Source organism: Emys orbicularis, chromosome 2 (genome assembly GCF_028017835.1).
Source record: "Emys orbicularis isolate rEmyOrb1 chromosome 2, rEmyOrb1.hap1, whole genome shotgun sequence".
Classification (NCBI taxonomy): Eukaryota; Metazoa; Chordata; order Testudines; family Emydidae; genus Emys; species Emys orbicularis.
Window position 1 is genome coordinate 255,950,422 of NC_088684.1, and position 22,698 is coordinate 255,973,119.

The 22,698-nt window shown below is 38.7% G+C and overlaps 1 protein-coding gene across 1 annotated transcript in view; it reads right to left on the reverse strand.

The window, feature by feature from the left end:
- The window catches only part of ADAM22 (ADAM metallopeptidase domain 22), a 189,967-nt gene that overhangs the window by 17,462 nt on the left and 149,807 nt on the right, over positions 1 to 22,698 (reverse strand). Inside the window, exons 21-28 of the mRNA XM_065397640.1 lie at positions 21,692 to 21,808; positions 20,848 to 21,016; positions 19,845 to 19,953; positions 17,748 to 17,838; positions 16,139 to 16,156; positions 10,090 to 10,197; positions 5,433 to 5,533; positions 301 to 367 (exon numbers count right to left, since the gene is read on the reverse strand). Of these exons, the coding sequence (XP_065253712.1) occupies positions 301 to 367; positions 5,433 to 5,533; positions 10,090 to 10,197; positions 16,139 to 16,156; positions 17,748 to 17,838; positions 19,845 to 19,953; positions 20,848 to 21,016; positions 21,692 to 21,808 (780 nt within the window). The remainder of the gene's footprint in view (positions 1 to 300; positions 368 to 5,432; positions 5,534 to 10,089; positions 10,198 to 16,138; positions 16,157 to 17,747; positions 17,839 to 19,844; positions 19,954 to 20,847; positions 21,017 to 21,691; positions 21,809 to 22,698) is intronic.

Below are 22,698 nucleotides of genomic sequence, written 5' to 3' on the forward strand. Positions count from 1 at the left end.
ACACTCAGAAATGGCAGTTTACTGTAGGCAAAAGCCTGTTGTGACGGTGCAGGCTGTCACCCCCAGTGGGGTTTGCTATAGGCCTGACTGCAAAGAAGAAAAGCAATAATTAATTGTTTTAGAAAAAGTAAAAAGATATTAAAACACATTTGTTAAACCATTTACCAGCCTGTCAGTCAGTACTTTGAGTGGGCCACAGGGAACATCTGTAGTTTCTACTTTAAAATGCTCAATGTAAATGAAAGTAGCATTAGTTTGTAAGCTGTTCTTTTCTGCTTTGCTGTTAAAGGGTCAACTTACTCAGTTGAATTAGACCGTGGCCTATATTTTTTGCCTCTGATTTTCTTTCTGTTTCCTCCTATATTACCTGAAAAAGATCAGAGGATAAAGACAGACCAAATAATATCTTGAAATGTACATGTATAGCATTCTAAAAATGTTTATAATTCATGTTCATTACCTCCCCGCCAAACTAGTGGTATTGACAGCTTCCGCCATTCAAAAATCATGAGTCAGGCATTCCCAAAAAATCATGAGCTTTTATTTGCCTTCTGGTTTCTGAGTCTTTAGGGTGCACTTGGGTCACATTTTCAAACTTTTCTCTGCAACCGTGAGAGGTAGAAACTTACATTTTAAAATATAAAAGCTGAAATTCCCACCCAATTAGAACCCACCAGGGCTGGGGCTCTAAGGTAAACACTAAATATTGTGAAACTCACAATACAGTCATAAGGGTTGGAATCACTGAGCTACTCATGGTTGATTTCTCCACATTTTTCATGTCCTCTCACATTGATGTTAGAACAATGGGTGAAACCAAGGAGATGTAATTTCTACATAATGAAACATCCCACTAACAGCTTTGTGTGCTAGTGATCTCTTAATAAAATATTTAATATATTTAGAAAAAAATGTCCAATACACTAGTTAAAAGGGACCCTGTCAACTTGAATTTTCTGAAATGGACTCAAAACAATATAGTTTGCTAACAGAACACAAATTAGTCATAGCCCCAATTTAAAAAAAAATTCCTTTAAGAAAAAATTGTTAGGGGCTTTTCTACTCCTCTGCCCTGTTGGAAGGGTCTTTTAAGTGAGCACATGACCCCCTATGTGTTCAAGTCTGCTGCTTCTCCCTGCCCCTGCACACACTTGCTTGTGCCTCTTTAGTTTCATTTTCGGCTCTACTGTTGGTAAACACCGACTATTGCAAGGCTTGTAAAAAGGCATGCACCATCAACAACACAGCACAACTGACTATGCACAAAATGCTGTTGAAGCAAATACACTGAAAACAAAATGAGTAAAATGCCCTAGTCTCTTTCAATTGCATTAATCTTAGTAGATACAGGTAGCAATAACGTAAAACATTGTCAGAGAATTGTGCATTTCAAGTTACCAGTGTCCTTTTAATGCCCAACCCTGTGAGCAGCAAATGCAGTGTGCTAGCGTCAGTGGGAGTCGAGGATGCTTTGTACCTCACTAGAGGTAGTCAGCTCTGCACAGGATCGGGCCCCTTAAAAATTAAAACAGGATCATTGAGAGACGGATTCTCCACCACTCTGCATGAACTCAGCAGGAGTGGAGAGGAGAGGCCACAGGGAAACAGTTCCAGCTCCCTGATCCTGCACCAACAACCCAATGAGAAAGCAGCTCTAACTCATGAGGTCTCTCTCTTCCCCACCATCCCCTTACACTGGAGTAAGGAGGTGGCTGGTAATGGAGCCAGCTCTGTGCCACCAGAGAACCCCCCTGTACTGACTATTTCTGGCCAATCTAATTCCTCTTTGCATCGCTTGACTGGCACATAGAGGACCAGGGAATCTGGCATGCATGTGCACGCGCACGCATATACATAAAAATTGGGCATTCTGAATATGTGAATTGTCAGACTGGACTTCCTCCTAGAAACTATTACGAATGGAAGGCTGCATGGAACTATAAAGATAATTTCCATATATTTGCAATATGGTCTTGGATTTAACCTATGGCCTCAATATCATCAGGCATTAACAACCTTGACCTCCACTGTGAAAAAATATACACATCTAAATGTACCAGTACACATTTTTAGCATTGTTGCTAAAACTGTATTAAATTTACAAAGACAAACAACTGATCCAGTATTGTTGCACTGTAAAACTCCCAGTGTAGCTGGTGGGAATTTTGCCTGTGGGGCTGCAGAATTAGGCCTTATATTAGTAGAAGCCTTTACGTTCTAAAATTTAACTGATTTACATTAAACATAGTTGTCCTCAGATGAGTAGCACCATCTGGGCAAGACTGTTATTTTACAGTCTGCCATGCATATGGGGAAGTGTGTACTTGTGCTCTCCCCAAGAGAAGCTAAGAAGTAGACTGTGCCTTTCAGTTTCCTCCTGCTCCAGGAGTTGTATGTGAAGGAGAAAGGCAGCCTGTGCCAGCCCTAAACTTGGTGCAGTCTATGTTCCCAAGCACAGCTGAACTGGCTGGAACGTTTGGCCGTGAAACTTTGCCCATATACAGGGAGCAAAATGTAGCAGTCCAGCAGAGGCTACTCACTGCTCTGTGGTATGGGTAACCAATGCAGGAAAGTAAGAGATGCTTATATACCCCCTACATCCTTGCAAGAGCAGTTGGGATAGGCCACAATCTGGATTTTAGTAATAATCTAATACAGTAGAACTTGGCCTTGGTGATCAGTGACTGTAATGATCATTTGGCTAAAACACTTAAGGCCAGGTTTTCAAAGGTAGTTAGCACCTAAAGATGCAAATTGGTGCCTAGTAGGATTTTCAAAGCACCTTGTGATGTTATTGACATGAACTGTAATGTATAGATCATTGTTGCACCAGGTCTTGTACAGAGGAGGTCAAGTGGGGCGTCTATGGAAAGGTTGTCGTTTGCTAGCTATGATTATGCTGTGTGTATCATTTTGTATTTGAAGTTATGAATATTGGCTATGTACTTGTATCTCAATGTGTTTGATTCCAAGTAGCCTCAGTAAAGCATTTGGTCAGCTTCTTGAGAAAGGACTATTCTCAGTAAGTGCCCAATCAAAAAACACTTAACTGACAATGGACTTTGGGAAATGCCAATCTACATCTGAGCTTTCCTGGGAACATTCAAACTAACATGTAAACAATGGCATCCGCCTGCAAAAATCTGAATCATTCATGGACATGTGACTTGCCCAGGTGGCTACAAACTCCATCTTGCTGCTGTGATTTTGCACAGGAGAACAAAGGGGCTTCCGCCCACAAGAGAGAGAATATAAAAGGCCCTGGAAACCCCTCCATTTTGTCTTCAGCTGGTTCAAGAGATGGCCTCTCCACCCCAAGAGATGCCTGAAAGAAACTGGAACAAAGGACAGTAACTACAGGGGTGTGAGTGATTGCTGGACCCAGACTAGGAAGGAAACCAGTCTGTGAAAGAAGCTTATTGGAACATCTCTGGGGGTGAGATTTCATCTGTAATCAGTTTCTTAATGTATTAGGCTTAGACTTGTGTGTTTTGTTTGATTTTGCTTGGTAACTTACTTTGTTCTGTCTGTTATTACTTGGAACCAATTAAATCCTACTTTTTATACTTAATAAAATCACTTTTTGCTTATTAATTAACCCAGAGTAAGTAATTAATACCTGGGGAAGCAAACAGCTGTGCATATCTCTCTATCAGTGTTATAGAGGGCAGACAATTTATGAGTTTAACAGATTTATTTGGGGTTTGCATCCCATTGGGAGCTGGGTGTCTGGGTGCTAGAGACAGGAGCACTTGCTAAGCCGTTTTCAGTTAAGTCTGCAGCTTTGGGGAGTGTGGTTCAGACCCTGGGTCTGTGTTGGAGCAGACTGGCATGTCTGGCTTGACAAGGCAGGGTTCTGGAGGCCCAAACTGGCAGAGAAAACAGGCTCAAAGGTAGTCTCAGCACATCAGGTAACAGTCCCAAGGGGGTTTCTGTGATTGAACCCATCACACACCTAATCACTGAAGTCAATGGGAGTTAGGTACCTAACCTGCCTAGGCACTTTTGAAAATCCCTCTAGGTGCCAGCCTGCATCTTTAGATGCCTAAATACCTTTAAACGTCCGGCCCTCAGAGCCTTATTTCCAAAATTTAGCATTTCCTGTTTTGATATGTTTGGCCCTGTTGGCAATGATCAGCTGATTTCAAGCAACAGGGATAAACCTCAAAGGAATTTAGTTCCTTGTTAAACTCTTAAATATACATCTCTTAGTCTCTGCCTTTGAAAAACTGCAGTGGGGCCATTCCGATGCTCTTGTGTGCAATTCAATTAGAGGGTTCAAATTCTTAATTTTTTATACAAAATGAAAATTGGGAGACGTTTTACTTCTCTGATATTTATTTTTTTCATCCAATGTATCACCTCCAGGTATTCTCAAAGGTAAACCTTTCCAAGGCAAAGTGGCTATAGCCAATGGAGTGCCATGCTTTACAACATATTGGGCCATAGAATCTCGCCCATTCTGCTCAAGTGGCACAAAGGAAGCAGAACTATTTGTATCTCCCCAGCGCACTCAGACCCAGTGCATCTGCATGCTAGGCCATCCCCAGACTCTGAGTGGGGGTGAGTAAAGATGGGTAGGGGAAGTGGTTGAAACATGTTGGGCTCTGATAATAACTAGCTTGTGGGCAGGTCCTTGGGGATCATTACCAGCTACCAAAGTTTAGAGCATCCATGAGGCTGCTATAAACTCTGCAGGAGCTGTGGCCAACATCAGGGCCAGCTCCAGGCACCAGCACAGGAAGTGCTTGGGGCGGCCAATGGGAAGAGGCGGCACGTCCGGGTCTTCGGCGGCAATTCGGCGGCGGGTCCTTCAGTCCCTCTTGGAGCGAAGGACCCACATCCAAATTGCTGCTGAGGAATGAAGCGGCACGGTTGAGCCACTGCCAAAGTGTCGCCGATCGTGGCTTTTTTTTTTTTTTCCTTCCCTTCGCCGCTTGGGGCGGCAAAAAAGCCTGAGCTGGCCCTGGCCAGCATAAAACCAGCCAGCGACTCGGAGAACTGTAAATGGCTCACTTGTGGTTCCCCACTGTAGGCACAGCAGAGAATTTGGGCCATTATATCTGTATTGTGGTTCCTCTTAATTGAATATATGCTGCAAATATGTTTCAGGTTTGCACTCAAGGCCTGTTTGAAAGTAACAGTTGAATAGTACTGTCTAAAATTGTATTTAAAATTGCAGTTTGGACCATTGCCACAGACCTGGAATAATTCATCTCTGGGAGTCGAAGGATTCAGAACTCCTGCTGTTAGTGATACAGCAAAATGTACTAGTGTGTTGTGCTGTTAAATCCAAACTCCCAGGTTAATAACAAAATGTACACAATTTTAGGGAGTCATGTTCCTGTCCAAAGAACAATTAAATTGTCAGCATAGCGGTGGTGACACCCAGGTGGGTTCTTGCTGTAGTCAGCATAAAAGTTCTCCCTTACCTTGCCACGAGTTACTTCTAGGTCTTCCATTTTCACAGATGTCTGAAATATGCTTTGTGTCTGGGATCCTTTCACTCCATGAATGAGATAATCCATTTGACCTGGAATAGGAAGGCTCATCTGTGATTGTTGTTAGGTTACCTTCTAATCATTTATCAGAGGGGTAGCCGTGTTAGTCTGTAAAAAGCAACAAAGAGTCCTGTGGCACCTTATAGACTAACAGATGTATTGGAGCATAAGCTTTCATGCGTGAATACCCACTTCGTCAGATGCATCACCCATGAAAGCATCTGACGAAGTGGGTATTCACCCACGAAAGCTTATGCTCCAATACATCTGTTAGTCTATAAGGTGCCACAGGACTCTTTGTTGCTTCTAATCATTTGGGTCCAAAACAAAGCCCAAAGGTCTGTCTGCACTAGCAGAGTGCACTGTTTTATGGTAAAGCACTACAGCTAAGGTTTGCTAGTACAGGCCATTCCCGCAGTGGTTCAGTGTGTCCACATTCACTAGCCTGGGTTCTATAAACTGGTTCAGGGTGACCACTCATAGCACTTCATCCAACTGTTGCTATCCCTGGGCACTGCAAGCTTCCTAAGGCATCTTTCTAGCTATCTGTTCCTAGCTGTAGCATCCCCTCCCCCCACCCAGTCATTGATTCCATCCTGACTGAGGAATGCATGCTAAGTCCTCACACAACTGGAGGGAAACAGAATGATGGAAGGCGGTTGGGAGGATTCCCCATTACATTTCCTCTCCTACCTCTAGCCCTGGAAGCCCAGGATGATCATGATGAGCACCCACGCACCTAGGCAGGGGTGCTCTAGGAGATAAAGAGCTCGTTCTCAGCTGAATAAACGGATATGGGTTAGGGCTGTCGATTAATTGCAGTTAACTCAAGCGATTAACTCAAAAAAATTAATCATGATTAAAAAATTAAATCGCAGTTTTAATTGCACTGTTAAAACAATAGAATACCAATTGAAATGTATTAAATATTTTGGATGTTTTTTCTACATTTTCAAATATATTGATTTCAATTGCAGCACAGAATACAAAGTGTATATTATTTTTGATTACAAATGTTTGCACTGTAAAAATGATAAACAAAAAATAGTATTTTTCAATTCACCTCATATAAGGAGGGATAGCTCAGTGGTTTGAGCATTGGCCTGCTAAACCCAGGGTTGTGAGTTCAATCCTTGAGGGGGTCACTTAGGGATCTGGGGCAAAATCAGTACTTGGTCCTGCAAGTGAAGGCAGGGGGCTGGACTTGATGACCTTTCAAGGTCCCTTCCAGTTTTAGGAGATAGGATATCTCCATTATATAAAAGTACTGTAGTGCAATCTCTTTGTCCTAAAAGTGCAACCTACAAATGTAGAAATGTTTTGTTACATAACTGCACTCTAAAACAAAACAATGTAAAACTTCAGAGCCTACAAGTCCACTCAGTCCTACTTCTTGTTCAGCCAATCACTCAGACAAACAAGTTCGTTTACATTTACAGGAGATAATGCTGCCTGCTTCTTATTTACGTCACCAGAAAGTGAGAACGGGCATTTGCATGGCACTCTTGTAGCAAGGTATTTACGTGCCAGATATGCTAAACATTCGTATGTTCTCACTTTCAGGTGATACTGTAAATAAGAAGCAGGCAGCATTATCTCCTGCAAATGTAAACAAGTTTGTTTGTCTGAGCGATTGACTGAACAAGAAGTAGGACTGAGTGGACTTGCAGGCACTAAAATTATACATTGTTTTATTTTTGAATGCAGGGGATTTTTTTTGTACATAAATCTACATTTGCAAGTTCAACTTTCATGATAAAGAGATTGCACTACTGTACTTGTATTAGGTGAATTGAAAAATACTATTTCTTTTATTTTTAACAGTGCAAATACTTTTAATAAATATAAAGCAAGCACTGTACACTTTGTATTCTGTGTTGTAAATGAATTCAATGTATTTGAAAATGCAGAAAACATCCAAAAATATTTAAATAAATGGTATTCTATTATTATTTAACAGTGTGATTAATCACATGATTAATTGTGATTATTTTTTTTAATCACTTGACAGCCCTAATATGGATATTTTATTCTTTTTGTGAGCTGGAGATTGCAGTGTGCACTTACAGGCCAAAGTCATGGCAGAGTGGGGTCTATATACTCAGATCCTATAAGATGAACTAATGTATTTCTTTCTTCTCATGTTTTCTCCTACAATCCAGAGATGTGTTTGCTGAGGGCCAGTATCCACAGGGAGCAGATCCTTGTAGAAGACTCCCTACAACACAGCTAGTTCTGCTCCCCACCCCCGTTGCCATATGTGGCAATGGCAACCCAGGACGATTATTAGGCCTACAAGAGGGGATGGAAGTAGACAAGTGGTACCTGGAGACTCATGGTAAGGTAAAACAGAGATTGTTTGTTTATTTACTTGAGAGAAGCTTGGCCTAATGAGTGTATTTGTATATTTTAACTGTATATCTGAATATACTAATGTTCTTCCACCTCTTTTCTCCTTTGGAGGGCAAGAATCTGATGGAGACTGCTTAGACAGTTCCCAGGTCACTCACAGGTCACCCTAAGGTCTTTATTTATTTATCACACCAATATTTATTGATTCAAGCATATTTCCAGGGTTAAATATCTTAAAACGGATACATTCTTGGATAATTTTTCTCCTACTAGTTTCTTTTACAGGTGCAACAGGTGGCCCCCACTTTTTACTGTGCTTGGTGTTCACTGTTTTATACTGGAGTGTTATTATAAAGTTAGCTGTTAATATTTTAATGTCATGCTGAATTCTCTTCAACTAACCATTCATAGTGTTTTCCAGCATCGATGGGACCAAATGAGTAAAGCCTCGGCTGCTCTTTGGTCTGCCCAGAGATGTGGGTATTTGTGGACAGAGTGCCCTGAAGGCAATTTGCCTGATAGATGGGGATAACATCATGGGGACTGAACTGAAAGGATCAATTAACACTGTGATCGTTTCAAGGCCTTGTTTTCTGTCCACATTAGTCCTGCCGTAGTATGTAAGAGGCATTACCCAAACTTGCTCAACAGTGGTGCAACAGTACCTGAACTGGTGCCGTTGCAACATTCAATTTCTCTAGCATAAACAGACCTTAGCATTGTGCAGTAAATAATAAACAAGTGAAAGCAACATGAAAGAAATGGAAGTATGAGGCAAAACAAAGACATATCATGAAGAGAAGAGTTACATAATGTTCATTTTAAAAAGTTAAATAATTTTTTCTTAACTGGAATGCAAACCTGCTCCACTGCCAAATACAAGACCTACGGAAACTTGCTTTCCCAAGATTTGATTAGAACTTAGTCAACTGAGAAATGATTTTGCAGCTGAAGACACTGCATCATTTTAAGATTAACTTTCACTTCCTGGAAGTAAATTATTTATCCCCCCACAAATATAAAAGCTTTAGCCAAAAAGGGGAGTGTGGTTAATTAATTACATCTCAAGCGCTGTTCCCTTGAAGGATACATTTGCCTTAGTCATAGATTTAAATGGGATACTTTAAAGGAAATGGAATGTGAGGCCTGTATAGTACATACAGTTTCACATACTTGCTATGTTCAGCAACTTTAAATGGGCTAAAAATTGTGTGAATTTTGTCAATTGCTCAATTATAAATTATCTAAAGGGAGAAGAAATAGGAAGTTTAAAAAAAAAATCCATTTTCCTATGAGGACTGCATTCCTATTACACACAGCTCCTTGTAAATCATTTTGAAGTGCCAGTTAAAAAGGAGTTTCATAATTAAAGTATCTCTGATTGCAAAATGATGGCAGAGCATGGTGAGCTTATCAACCACTAATGTACCATTAACATTTTGCAATGAACTTGTCATTTTAAAATAGTGTTGATGTCTCTTCTAAGCAATAGGAGCCACAACATATTAGCAAACTCTAAACAAATAAATAATGTATCTTCTTGGATTAGTACTTAACAATGGTACAATCTACTGCTCTGAGGGACTACTCAGAATAGTCAGCTCAAGGAACAAGTGTTTGCTAGATCAAGTCATAGATTAACACTTGATTGAAAGTTTAGTATTTGTATAGAAATAAAACTGTGAGCACCACACTCATTTCTGCAAGTCAGCAAGAATAAAAATATTTTTCACTATGTCTAGGTCGACTACAACTAAAAGGAGTTAACAATGACATTTACAAATAAGGATACAAAAATAACATTCATATTAACTAGTTTATTTTTATAACTCTTATTGAAACATGACAGTATCTCTTTTCTTTGATTACCTGAACATGATAAAATTCACAGGATTTTTTAATTATTGGTTTGTTTTATTTTTGAACCTGCCAAGAATACTATAGTCTTCTTGGAAAGCAATTTCCAAGCAGAGAGATGCTGAAAATTAGATTATACAAATCTTGGACAGCAATGTAAATTATACTTATTCTGCTTTGATTTTTAATAATCAACAGTTTGGGGCATTTTATGTAGTGGTGAAAAATCAGTAATCAAAGAATAAAAGATACCATTTTTAACATTCCACAAAGAAGGAAGAAGGACTCAAACCTGCTGCAAAACAATGAAATGTTCTGACTAATGGAATAATGGGTGATGGAACAGGTAGAAATCTGAAAATGCGACAGAAAAGCAGACCTCTTCTTAGAACTAGATGCAGAATTTGTGCTGACTCCAGGAGGCATGTCGCTATAAAAAGAGTCGGCCTCTCCAGGCTTTTTTACATAATCTCCCTGTGGTATTTGTCTAAAGCATAATAAAAATTTTAAAGTTAGAAAACAAGACATGCACACACAAATATTAGTTTAGGAGAAAGAGGAAGAGATAACACTCTACAGGAGGAAACTGTAAGAATATTAATAAACACCTCAGACTTGAAAGAGAAGTCCTTCATATTTTTTAGAATTCAGAAATGCAATGTCAGAGGTTTAATTCAGAGAAACCTGCCTTTTAACTGAAAAAATCTGGCTGAGATTTTCAAAAGTGACTAGTTAGTTTTGGATGTCTCAGGTTTTAGATGATCAATTTCAGATATCTTCAAGAGGCCTGGGTATCAGGAAGTGACAAGGACTATGTGACAAAGTACAGGTGCTGCAGCCTGCAAAGGACAGTCAGCAATTGGTCATATGGCTATTCAGGGCAAAGACTAAAAGGAAATAGAAGCTGGGTCAAAAGGGAGTTAAGGGAAGGGTTGTGTGTTCTCCCTTCCTGGCTGGTTAACGCAGGGAAAGCTTCTGGGGAATTATTGCTCAGTGTTTTTCAGTTGACTTGTTTTTTGTTTTTGAACCAAATGAATGAACAAACCCCAAAGAAAGAGTCTTAAAAGAACTTGGAGCTTTATTTCCATTCCCTAGCTGGTAAAACTGCCCATCAGTCTGCATACCCAGTCTCTGAAAATCTGGTCTCCAATAAGGACACCCAAAATCACTGTTAGTTTGAAAATCTTGACCTTCGTTTCAAACGAGGTTCACTTTAAAGCCCTCTAGCACTCTAGAAGCATAAATTGCAAGTCCAGAATTGTATTTTTTAAAGCAAATTTAGTGCCTGTGAAAGGGATTAGGTTGTTTGGTCAGACAGAGAATTAACTATGGCAATTCAGTTTTAGTTGGATTTACTACTGGATTTCCAAGTGCATTTAAAATGCACTTTTTCTCCCCTCTGAAAGACAGATGACAAAATGGTGCTGACTTCCTTTAATTTGCACTGACTTCCATTTTGCTAAAGGTACTGGTTTTAAGGATTTCATCATCTACTTGCTTGAATGACAGCTCCTAGTTTCAAGTTATCCTGTGGAGCTGCTGCATCTTTACAGTTCACTGTGTCAGAAGTTTACATAAGGGTAATATTGGACTACAGCAACAGACTTATTTTTTTTCTGAGCTACTGTGTGCAGGTTGAGATTTTTTAAGTACAGTGTTACTTGGCTACAGTATAGTCAAGTCACTATCTTGAAATATGCATCTGAGCACCTCATTTAAAATGTAAATAATTCCAAAAATATTCCCTTTAGGCTTAAATTTTAACTTTTAATTCTTCTTCTCCATTTTGTCAACAATCAGTCTCTGAGTAAGCATTACTCATGAGATTGCTTGAAGCAGAAGAGTGACAGGAAAGACAAAGACAAGCTGCTAGCCCAGAAGTATTATAAGGTTTATTATACTCTTTTCACCCTTTTAGATCATGCCTTCTGTTCTGTGTTCCCTCCTTCATTCATCCAAGACTTGTTTCTGTTCTGATTAAACAACCTTTTCAATGTTTGCAATTAGAAGCAAATTATTTGCAAAGAGATTAAAATGTTCCATGTTTCTGAAGAACACCAATTTATCAAAATATATAATTCACATCCCACTCATCCCTTTAGCCATGATTTGAGGGAAAACTTCCAATTTATGAACAACCTATCCCACTTTTCCTCTGATAGTGAATTTATAGCCATCGGTTATCACTGTTCTTTGGAGATAATTCTAGCAGGTCAAAAATGTCTCCCTAATTCAAATGGATAACTTGTCTGTTGCTTTAATCATTAGCAGAAGATGCGCAGTTCAACATTGTACTTTCCAAGGTGTTTGTTTCCGTTTGTCACCATTAATAAAAATGCTCATTAACCAGAAGGCTGACTCACTTTCATTTCGGTTTTCAGAAATACAGACTGTGTCCTCCTACAGAACTTGACTCTCTTAAGATTTTCTTCACTTCTTTCACTTCCAGATTTAAATTTCAAAAGCTCCTCATATGTTTAAAATATATAATCATATGCCAAAAGGCTCACAGACGGTACTTCACAATCCTTTTGGTTCCTTTCATTCCATACTGAGTCTCAGTTGTAGTCTCAATCTTCATAAACCTCAGGAATATTTCAGAGGCCAACTTATTGTGATTTGTGGGTATCTCAATAGAGTTTAATGGTTCTCCAGTCTACTACTTAACAAATTGTCACTCTTTGATCAAACTAATGTTTTTTCCATATCTTTGTGCATTTCAGGCTATCTCAGTCGATAGAACCATTGACATTTTACTCCTTTCAGTTTTTTACATTTTATTTGTTTCAGTTGCTTTGCTCCATCAAATAGTAATCCTTATGTAACACTGGCATGCACACTGATGATCTGTTTTCATTTTGGATTAAGAGCTAACACTAATTCCAATGAGGGCTTTCCAGTCGACTCTCTTGTACTTTTTTCATCTACTGAATCCTTGCTTATACATTTTCATAACTATTTCTTCAGATATCCGACTATAGAATTTCCTCTTCCTATGTTAATGAGATTTGGTTGCTATGCACCACTGGCTGCTTCATCATTTCCAAAAAGTCTTTGCCTATACTAGTTTCCATCCTGAACCTTGGCATGGAAACTGCACACAGAATGAGTCCACATTCATAGCTTTCCATCTCACTTAATAAACTTCTTGGATGATGGAACCTAAAAGTTCACCAAGAATATATTAAAATTGATATTTTAGATTCTCTCAATCCTCTCATGCTAATTTTGCACTGGTATAGGCTGGGTTTCATTTGATATTTTCAAGATTTAAGTTGCCCTATCCTCTGCCAATGTAGTTGTATCTCCAATCAAATGACTTTAAGGCCAACTCATTCTGCACATAACAGATATGTAGGGAAAGAGTAAACATGGCTTTTGTACAGGGAAATCATGCCTCATCAATCTGTTAGAATTCTCTGAGGGAGTCAACAAGCAGGTGGACAAGGGTCAATATAGCAAACTTGGACTTCCAGAAAGCCATTGACAGGGTCCCTCACCAAAGGCTCTGAAGCAAAGTAAGCAGTCATGGGATGAGAGGAAAGTTCCTCGCATGAATCAGTAACTGGTTAAAAGATTGGAAACAAGGGTAGGAATAAATGATCAGGTTTCATAATAGAGAGAGGTAAATAGCATGGTCCCTCAAGGAGTGTACTGGGACCTGTGCTGTTCAACAGATTCATAAATGATCTGTGAAAGGGGGTGAACAGTGAGGTAGCAAAATTTGCAGACGATACAAAATTACTCAAGATAGTTAAGTCCAAAGCAGACTGTGAAGAGTTACAAAGGGATCTCACAAAACTGTTTAGGCACCAAAATGGCAGATAAAATTCAGTGTTGATAAATGCAAAGTAATGCACATTGGGAACATAATCCCAACCATACATACAAAATGATGGAGTCTAAATTAGCTGTTACCGCTCAAGAAAGATCTTGGAGTCATTGTGGATAGTTCTTTGAAAACATCCACTCAATGTGCAGCAGCAATCGTAAAAGCTAACAGAATATTAGGAACCATTAGAAAAGGGGAAAATAATAAAACAGAAAATATTGTAATGACAATGTACAAATCACTGATATGCCCTCACCTAGAATACTGTGTTTCAAAATAGATATATTAGAATGGAAGAGGTGCAGAGAAGGGCAAATGATTAAGGGTATCGAACAGCTTCCATATGAGGAGAGATTAAGAAGACTGGGACTGTTCATCTTAGAAAAGAGACTACTAAGGGGGGGATATGATAGAGATCCCTAAACTCATGAATGGTGTGGAGAAAGTAAGTATTATTTAGCCCTTCACATAATGGAAGAACTAGGGTTCACCTGATGAAATTAAGAGGCGGCAGGTTTAAAACGAAAATAAGGAAGTACTTCATGCAATGCACAGTCAACCTGTGGAACTCACACTGGGGATGTTGTGAAGGCCAAAAGTATAACTGGGTTCAAAAAAGAATTAGCTAAGTTCATGGAGAATAGGTCCATTAATGGCTCTTAGCCAAGATGGTCAGGGATGCAATGCTATGTTCCACATGTTCCTAAACCTCCATCTGCTAAAAACATCTGGCACTGGCCACTGTCAGAGACAGGATACTGGGCTAGATGGACCACTGGTCTGACCCAGTATGGTCTTTCTTATGTTCTTATGATAAGAGACTCCCACAAACCAGTCTTCCATTGTCCCTCTGCTGTACCGATACAGCTGTGCTGCTGCAGCACGTCTAGTGAAGACGCTCTATGGCAAAGGGAGAGAGCTCTCCCATCGGCATAATAAAACCAACTCTGCAAGCGGCAGAAGCTATGTCAGCGGAAGAAACTCTCCCACTGACATTGTGCTGTGCACACTAGCGCGTATGTTGGTGTAACTTATGTCGCTCAGAAGAGTGGGTTTTTTCACACCCCTGGGCAACATAAGTTATGCCAACATAGACTGTAGTGTAGACATAGCCTAAACAAATCTGCACTTGGCAGGGCCTTTCTGCTACATGCCAAGCATTCTAAGTGACCGAGAGAGTACTACAAAGGTAAAGGGCATGGAGTGCAAGCTCAGCAGGTGGCAGCAGCAGATATAGCAGTATCTTGGATCAAGACAGTGTAATAACTGCATTAGACAGGAGGGGATTGGTTGGTGGGGGGGAAGGCAGAAGAATAATCAGTGAGCAACTCTCTCTTAGGGTCTGATCCTGCACCACTGAAGCCAATTTGAGTTTGGCCTTTGACTTGAATGAGTGCAGGATCAGGCCCTTGCAGTTAGGGATGGTTAGAACAGCAGGGTAGGTGGAAGGAAGTATAGTTTGGGGGAAGGAGTGGGCTCTTCCTGGAATCAATAGCTGGACCTTGGTTGGTGGGAAGAGTGATTCAATTAGTTTTACATTGCTTATCTGAATCAATGTGATTTTTTTAACAGATCAGCATTTGTTTTAGACAGTGGAGCACAGGATTCAGACTGACATTTTTCCAAACTGGATCATACATCCTCACTGCTGATTCTGATCTCACACTACTTTTACACTGGTGTAACTCCTGTGACTCCAGTAGAGTTGCTCCTGATTTATACCAGTGTGAACTAGTCCTGGAATTGTATTCTCATCTTGATATACTCTTGTACATATTAACCCATTTTTATCTAAATCCAATGTTATGGATCCTGTTCTGAAGTGCATTATCCTGAGTTCCTGGTTGTATATAAAACATCAATCAAACATAAACTTGCAGGATATATATGAGACTAATTGAATTGTGACAGCAACATGGACTTTAACATCTATCTTTATCATTGAAATTATTTCCTTCAAATTTATCTATGAATTTAATTTAACTAAAATGTATTTAATTTAAAGGTGTAACTCCAGGAATGAATTTGGTTCAGAGAATTTAATATACATCAGGTTCATATTGTTGCTGACTCCTCTTGTACCTCAAGAACATTTTAATCTCTAAAAGCATATTTGGTTTTTGCTCTGCTTTTATCTTTCATTATTTTTTTCTATATTTTCCTGTTCTTATTGAATGAAATCCTGCCCCCAATTAAGTCAATGGGTGTTATGCCATAGACCTCAATGGGGCCAGGATTTTAGCCATTGTGTTTGAAGAGTTCACAGCATTTTCAGATATGTCAGGTAAGTAATCCTTTATAAAATCATATAGATAATTTAAGGCAGTAGTTTCCAATCTTTTTTCATTTGAAGACTCCTACAATTTTCAAATGGAGGTGCAGATCTGTTTGGAAATCTTAGACAGTCTTTTGACCCCCAGGACATGAAGACCATAGGTTGAAAACCACTGATTTAAGGAAACATTGAAATATGACAATTCATTATCCACAGGTGCTCTCTACAAAATTTACATCATCACAAAACTGGAAAAATACAGAAATAATCATCATTTAAAGCTTTCCTAAGGGATGTATTCACTTTACTTTTATCACATACCTCTGTCTCCGATAGTTTCTTTCCATAGAAAAGAAGAGAAAGAAATAAGAATGAATTACCAATGTGTATATATTAGGGAGAATGTGGCTGTATTCAACAGCATAAACAACAAGTAAATATAAAAGCAATGTAGGCCAAAGTGAAATTTTGATTCTTGACGATTCCTAAATAAATCACTTTTGGAAAAGAGAACAGATGTATTAGTTCAAAACAAACCTGTAGGATTATATTCATATTGGACTGTTAGTGTCTCTAGGATATACACTGCAATGTTTTTTCAGTATCTGAAACATGCTTATTAAGTCTGGGAACATTTGGAAACCTTAGTTCTGTTTTTCAATACATATTTCTGTATTACCAGGAAAATTCACTAAATTACTGCCTAATCATATCCCAAAACATGCATTAAGTTTTGAAGCTGTATTTCAAAGAGGGGTTCAGATCTTCACGTACTGCCAAAATCACTGGGTGGTATGCAAAGGTGGCTTAAAGCTGTCCTTTTATTAACCTAATCCTCTTAGTATTCTGTGCACGCCTTTCTCCTTGCACTGTACAAGAGCAGCTCTCAACTCCTCTAATTTACACCAACTTTGAATGGCACAGGGATCCGAAATTATAAAAACAGCTGGAGCATGTTCATTGTAGCCAGGTCCTCATCCAAGAAAGGGCATAACCTTCTGGCATGTTCTTGCATTTAGATATAGGGCATTCCAAATACTTAAGTCATGCATTTAATCATATTGGCATCATAAGAACATAAGAATGGCCCTACTGGGTCAGACCAAAGGTCCATCTAGCCCAGTATCCTGTCTTCTGACACTGACCAATGCCTGGTGCTTCAGAGGGAACGAACAGAACAGGTAATCATCAAGTGATTCATCCCCTGTCGCTCATTCCCAGCTTTTGGCAAACAGTGGAACTACACAGTATAACTAAGAACAGCACTGGCCCAATATTATGAATCACTTCGGTATTATCCAAATAATGGTATTTGAATAGTCGAGCTTGGTTTGCTTTGTCAGTATTCCACATAAAGGAGTTTGAAGCCATTTCATTTAAATCCAAATGCTGCTGACTTTTTTCTAAAAGCACATGCATTAAATCTTAATTTAATATCTGCAAAAACACTAAAATGTTTTGTTTACAGAAGAACTTCTGCACAGAAACAAAACTGAAAAAAAAGAACATTAATACTGAAAGAAATGGACGTGGCCATTTTGGCCCTGATTCAACAAAACACTTAGGGCCAGATCCTGAGAAAATATAAACAGGATATCAGATGAGAATCTGAACCTTAATCGTATGCTTCAATCCCATCCCCAGTCAACAAACCACTTAAGCACAAGTTTACATTAATTTGGTATTAAGTTAATGGGAATTAAGCACATACTTAAACTTAAGCAAGTCCTTAAGTGCTTTGTTTACACAGGGGCTATCTTTCTAAATTCCCTTGACCATTAATAGAGATAATTCAGTTTCTATTTGATCAGCCACCCTAAATTTGTATAATTTTCAATATTCTTGATTTATTACTTCATATTGTAAACAGCTATCTACTGAACATATATACATATTTTCAAATTTATTAAAAATTGCACATTATACTTACTTGTAACCCCATCCAGTTATTCCTAAAACGAGAGCCAACACTAAAATGGTGCCAGCAATAGCCCCTATTATTATATTTGTACTAACAACACCTGGGGGAAAGTGAAAGACAAAAAACAAAATATACAGAAATTTAAAAATAAAAATATACAAAGCAGTTAAAGCACTATTCTAGAGATTTGTTTGAGAAACTAGATCTGTGCTGAATAATTTAAAACAGTGCTAGAGTCCTGTAAATAGCATTAATATGTTTAACAAGGGACTTTTAAAATTAGGAGCTATTGTAGTTTGACCACGTAACAGAAAATGAATTGAATTAATTGATTTCCAATCCTGTTATAACTCCCGGAAGTAAATTAATTATTCAAAAATATTAAATTAAAAAAAATAATACAAAGCCACTAGAAACACCTGCAACGTATATGGAACCATATGTATGAGTCTGTGTGTAAGTATATGAACATTAAATCTATGATTAAAACATGGATGTTCAGTCAAATTAGATCATTCAATGGGCTGCACATTCTTAGCCTTCTAAATTTAAATAGGGGGTGTCTCATATAATGAAATAGGATCTGTAATAAGATAAAATGTCTTTATACCTGTATCGGAGGGGCAGGAGAAGAGGACAAAAAGACTTAGAAACTCATTTTAAAATGTTCAATTTAAATTAAAAATACAGACATGTTGATACTCTGTATAACATTTATACACTACTTTGAGGCTCCCTTTATTTGGTATAGAAGATTTCTTGTTCTCAGTTCAGAGATTAAGACTTTCTATTTTTCATTATGATCATCTAGCTCAATGCTTCCCTTTCCAAAAGGGGATGTCCAAATACAAACCTCCAAGTGCCATATAAAGATATAAAAGTTGCCCCATGTGCATATTTCTTCAGTTATTTATAAGTAGTACATGAACAGCATTTTTTTTTAAATCATCTATCATGCTGTAAGTATGTACAATGAAATCTACATTAAGTGATCTCTCAATGGACAAATAAAAAGTGAGGTGTGAAGGGAGAGTGTCTTTTGATAGAGGCAAATGATAATTTTACTTTAAAAGCTGAAGGGAATCCTATGTGAGATTTAATCATACTTATTATATGATGCCATACATTATTTTCATTATTTATATAACACTTAAAATATAAATACACAATAAAAACAGACTTTTACCATACAAAGGAATATTTGTAGACAAAACATCTATCTATCTATCTGACTGTTACCCTTGACTAAGGGCTTGTCTACATGGGAAAGTTTTACCAGTTATACCAGTATAATTACACCGCTATAGTCATACTACTATAATTCCCTTTGGGACACTCTCATTCTCAAGTAAGAATGCCTTTTTCAGTGTAGCTTATGTTGCTTAAGAAGGGGTTTAAGCTACACTGAAAAAGTAATTCTTCTTTCAGAATAAGAGTAGCCACCTGGGCCGTTATAGTGGTGTAGCTATAAAGGTTTAAATTCACATTTTAACTTTTACCAATATAACTTTCTTATGTAGACAAGCTCAGAGATTAAATACAAAATGTGTTTACATAAATCACTTATTAAGTCTGAAAATGTACATTCAGTTATGTGTGCACACGTTATGCACAGATATTATATGTTCATATGATGTGCATGTATGCAAAAAGAGGCCATGTTTTGAACATTTGGCCCTGGAGAATAAGACAATTCAAAATATAAGCAGTGCTGACCCTTTTATCTGGTAATGGGGGGGAGGGGGGTTGCTGGTAAAATTCTGCTAATCTTAACCAGGATTAGTTCCATTTATTTTAATAGGTTCAAGAGGCAAGCAAGATGCACCTGGATTCACTTCTACAACCCACATGGCACTCTTATGAATTCTATAGGAGTCAAGCTGCGCAGATCCAGTTGTAGGGTGGAGGCATTCTTAGACCATTTGTTTTGTTTTGTTTTGTTTTGTTTTTTTAAAGAAAGAGGTCAGGCTATCTAGTATATTGCTATATGCTAAGTGAGGGAGTAGCTGATCTAGCTTTGCTTGTTGGACCTTCCCCCAAACCAAAGACTAGCCTCTACAATTTGTCGTCTATTAAAGTATTACCACAAATATATGCATTACACACCTTTGCCTGCCATTTCTTCATCAAAAATTGAAGCATCTTTGTAAGCGGTGTTGCAGTCATCTCCTACCCAGAATCGATCACACACACACTTGATTTCATTGCTGCAAACCTGCAGTTCAAAACGTAACCCAGAATAAAATCACAAAATGAACTTTTTTTTCACTATTTAGAATACGAATTAGGTAGAGTTGTGTGGAACTGGTAAAAAAATGCCTGCAAAATTCTGTACAATATTTTTGTTGTTTCACTTTGGGAGACTGTGTCCCTCCGATTTCAGTTTTCTTTTAAAATAGATTAAATTGATAATTTCACATCAAAAACTGAGTTTCGGCACCGTAGAAATAGGAGCTATCAAGGAGTATGTTATGGCTCCCTTAGAGCAGGGCAGGTTTGAGCAGTCTGGGGATCGCTTTAAACTATGACAGGGATCAAGGGACTCTATGCCATCTTGGAATAGCCAGAACTCAGGGCACTCCAGCAACCCCAGTCTCTGGCCCAGCACAGGAACCAAATACAGTAGCTGTGAACTGGCTAAGAACTCCCCATACTGGGGGAATTCTCACCTGATAAGATCCAGTGCTTTATGGACCTTTTGTGCTACCCGTACAATACAAAGGGTCCAGAATATGACAATCAAATCTGGACCTATATATTTTAAAGTTTCCCAGAGCATGGTATTAAGTCCTTTAAATTCACATGAGGAAAGATGAAGCAAGTTGGAGGAAGTGATGAAAACTAAGTAATTTATATAACTTTTGTAATAATAGTATATACACTTACTGTAATACATAGCTCAGACTGCCCTGATTCCGATGTATTCACTACCTTTATATTTGACATACAATCTTTAAAAGTGTATCTAGAAAATTAACTTGTACCGCCAACAATTCAGTTTACTTTAATAAAAATGATCTACCTAGTAACATAAATGCATAAACTTGGAAGCATTCAATAAAGGCAGCAGAAATGTAAAAGTCAAGGCTAAAAAAACATGAAAACATACTCCATGTCCTGAACAAATTTTGTCATCTGTAGTGCCTGGGCAGATGCTGAAGTTAAAGGAATCAGTGGGGAGACATCTGCGCTCAAAACAGATCATCTCTGGGCCACATGGCGTTCCATCCTCAACATAGCCCAGGTCTGTTTCTTCATCTAGCTTAACATGGCCACCACTGCAAAACAAACAAAGAGCCACAATATATTTGCACACTGCTTCTAGGGTGACCAGAGGGCAAGTGTGAAAAATCGGGACAGGGGATAGGGGGTAATAGGTGCCTATATAAAAAAAAGACCCCAAAATCGGGACTGTCCCTATAAAATTGGGACATCTGGTCACCCTAACTGCTTCAGACATAAGACTGTTCAATACACTGGATTCTTGTGTGGCACATTCATTTTTGTTTGTGTCATTTTAATATGCAGAAACCAGGCAGGATCCATAAAATATACTGGGGAGGATAGGAGGTTTTTTCTCAGCGACCCTAATAAAAAACAAACTAAGATACTATATTTCTGCCGTAGACATGCTCTCCGCACAACACCCTTTAAAATACTCAGATTAAACATACATAACTCCTGAGGCTGATATTCTAGCATTTAGCCATAGAATAAATGCAGGAAGAAGCAGGGCAAGCTTCCCCAAAATGGCATTATAATGTGCCTCAATCCAAATCTGGAAGGAGCACTGGTGGGGGTCAGACTGAAGTTCAATTTACATTGGCTTTTGTTTTGTTTTTAATGGCAGCAGTTGCTTTTCACTTAGGAAGGAGTTTGCTGACATTTCCATAGCGGAGGAATTTGGAGGGCAATATCATCTCTGTTCCATTTTATAGGGTTTTAAGAATTACCTGCAGTTGTAGGATTTCCCCAGCTGTATGACTGAAGATGTGATTTCACCATCAAGTTCTCCAAGTCTTGGGACATTAGAGATATTGGAACACAGAAGATATCCACAAAGCACATCCCTGTATTCAGAAGTTAAATAGACATTCACTCAGAAAAATAATCCAATAAAAATAGTTTACACTTATATAAAAAAAATTAGTGTCGTTGACAGGTCTTTTGTTTTTTCACATGTGCTGGTAACTGGTATACAGCCCATTAGAATGGCAGACCACCACTTATTTCTCCCTCACTTACATAAGTGCTCAAGTCCAATATCACAGACAAAAGGGACCATAATTCTCTATGTTCCCATCCTCGAGAAAATTTTCTCTGCTTACCTGCCTTACATATTTTCCTGTTATCTTTCTTTGCTATTGCTTCAAGTACCTCAGTGGCCAGACTCTTTGAGCCTGAGGTCTTGTCTACACATGAAAGTTTTATCACTTTAACTATACCAGTACTATCCCCCTAATGTGGATGCCATTATACTGGTATAAAAGTGCTTATACTGATATAGCTATTCCCATACAGGAAGGGGAATAACCTAGACCAGTATAAGGCTTTGTCTTCACTACCCGCCGATCCGGCGGGTAGCAATCGGTTTTTCGGGGATCGACTTACCGCGTCTAGTGAAGACGCGGTAAAATCGATCCCTGATCGCTCTGCCGTCGACTCCGGAAATCCACCTCGGCAGGAGGCGGCAGCGGAGTCGGCGGCAGCGCGGCAGCGGTCGACTTTCCCGCGTCCTCACCGCTAGGTAAGCCGACCTAAAATACGCAACTTCAGCTACGGTATTCACGTAGCTGAAGTTGCGTATCTTAGGTCGGAACCCCGCTGCAGTGTAGACCTAGCCTAATACACCTTTAGACCAGTGTAACTATGTCCACCTTAAAATCACCTCCTACCTGAAATAGTTATACTGGTACATGTCTGATTTTTCACTGTCTTGCATCTGAGCTGTCATTTACAC